General features: G+C 44.3%; 1 protein-coding gene across 1 annotated transcript; it reads left to right on the top strand.

Annotated features, from left to right (window-relative positions):
* Nucleotides 1-30: 30 nt before the first annotated feature.
* Nucleotides 31-1,293, top strand: LOC107301092 (zinc finger and SCAN domain-containing protein 2-like). The gene has a single exon (XM_015830357.1). The coding sequence runs from the start codon at nucleotides 31-33 to the stop codon at nucleotides 1,291-1,293; it is 1,263 nt and encodes a 420-aa protein (XP_015685843.1).
* Nucleotides 1,294-2,145: the final 852 nt, after the last annotated feature.

Here is a 2,145-nt window from a genome sequence, read left to right as displayed (position 1 = left end):
CACAAATCAGCGCTCCTCAGGCACGAAAAGATGGAAGCAGGTGAGAGGCCGTATCAGTGTTCACAGTGCGGAAAAGGTTTCATTCAGCGGTCAAACTTCCTGATACACGAGAGGATCCATACGGGCAAGAAATCCTATCAATGCGCAGACTGTGGGAAGCGGTTCCTTCAAAGGTCGCATCTTCTCGTCCATGAGACGACGCATAAGGAAGAGGAACCCCATGAGTGTTCAGAGTGTGGGAAGAGATTCCATCACAACTTAAGCCTGGTGATCCACCGAAGAAGCCACACAAGAGAGAAACCAATTCGTGAGGAAAGCTTTGTTCATAAAATGAGTTTTACCAGAAACGAAAGGGTACAACAACGGGAGAAGTTGTATTCCTGCTCCGGTTGTGGGAAACACTTCAGTTATAGGTTAGCTCTCCTCAGACACAGAAGACCTCAAGTGGGAAGGAAGCCATATTGTTTCCCTCCCTGTGGAAAAAGTATTGTTCCCAAATTAATGCTTCTTGCAGCCCCCAAGGGGCTCCGTAATGGACCAAATTTGCACACCTGCTCCCACTGTGGAAGAGGATACAGCCTGAAATGCAAGCTTGCCAGGCATGAGAGAGTCCATCTAAGAAAGAAATCATATAAACCAGGATGGGGAAGACGTTTCAGCCAGGAGTCCAATATTATTGTGCATGAGAGCACCCACGTGGGTGAAAAGCCACACAAGTGTGCTGGCTGTGGGAAATTCTTCAACACCTGGTGGAACTTCTTAAAACACCAAAAGACCCACACAGGAGAAAAGCTTTACAACTGCGCTGAGTGTGGGAAGAACTTCAGCAATAAATCAACTCTCGTCGTACACCAGAGGACCCACACCAGTGAAAAGCCGTACCAGTGCTCCAGCTGCATGAAAGGTTTCACCAGCAAATCCAACTTGATCAAACACCAGAGGATGCACACGGGGGAGAAATCCCACATCTGCTCAGAATGTGGGAAAAGCTTCATCCAGAAATCAAACCTTCTCCGGCACAAGAAGACCCACAAAGGAAAACGAGAAAATCTGTTCTCGGGTTGTGGGGAAAGTTCCAGATTGCCTATGATCTTGATGAAAAATTCAGGGATGCGTGCAAAAGAAAAACCAAAGCAATGCATCCCCTGTGAGGAAACGTTCAGCGAAAAAACAGTCCTCGTGGCCCATAAGAGAATCCACGGAGGGGAGAAGCCATACTCATGTTTGGGTTGCGGGAAGAGATTTATGTACAGATCCAGCCTGATGAAACATGAGAGAACTCATGCAGGATAACAAAAAAAAATGTGATTCAACCAGTTTGCTTGCACACAAGAGCACCCATATGGGGCTTGACATCTGGAGTTGTGGGTCAAAAGTAGACCGGACAGCTATTTCAGGAGACCTTGAGCAGGGGGTTGGTCTAGAACAGGGATAGGCAACCTTGGCTCTTTTATGACTCGTGGACTTCAACTCCCAGAATTCCTGAGCTAGCCATGCTGAGGGGAAATGGAGAGGTTTCCAAGCTGAGCCTCGCTGGCTCAGGAATTCTGGGAGTTGAAGTCCACAAGTCATAAAAGAGCCAAGGTTGCCTACCCCTGGCCTAGAAGATCTCAGCCCTATGATTCTATGATCTACGCTCACATTGTTGGGAAACTTTTAGTGACTGATGAAACCTTAACACACACTAAAAATGTCATGCTGGGCTCTAAGGTTTGTTTTTGATTATGTGGGGGGAAAATGGAGATTGATTTTCTCTAAATATCATAAGAAATTGAAATTGATTGATTGATTGATTGATTGATTGAAAATCAATCTCCCTTTTTTTCTACTTGCAGGTCATGTATGAAATAACAAAGTATTTTCCAACAGAAGTACTGTACTAATGCTTTATTTGTGTAATTTCTGGATCTATCACAGAGCTTATCCTTAATTCTGAATTTGGGACACCATCTTAACACCTGCATCAGTTATCTTTGTTTTGGCTATCCCTTTTATTTAACTAATTTCCCAGAAAGAAAACATTAGGGCTGCTAGAAGTTCAGTTATCCACATGGAATATTAGAGAAAATTCACAAATGATAATATTTGATTTGGGTGACTCCAGACATTGAGACAGACGATGGAAGAAACGGAGCAAAGATAATT

This window comes from Protobothrops mucrosquamatus, unplaced genomic scaffold (genome assembly GCF_001527695.2).
Source record: "Protobothrops mucrosquamatus isolate PMUCROS unplaced genomic scaffold, P.Mucros_1.0 scaffold9980, whole genome shotgun sequence".
NCBI lineage: Eukaryota > Metazoa > Chordata > Lepidosauria > Squamata > Viperidae > Protobothrops > Protobothrops mucrosquamatus.
Note: the sequence above shows the minus strand (reverse complement) of the source record. Positions and strands in the feature narration are given on the sequence as shown.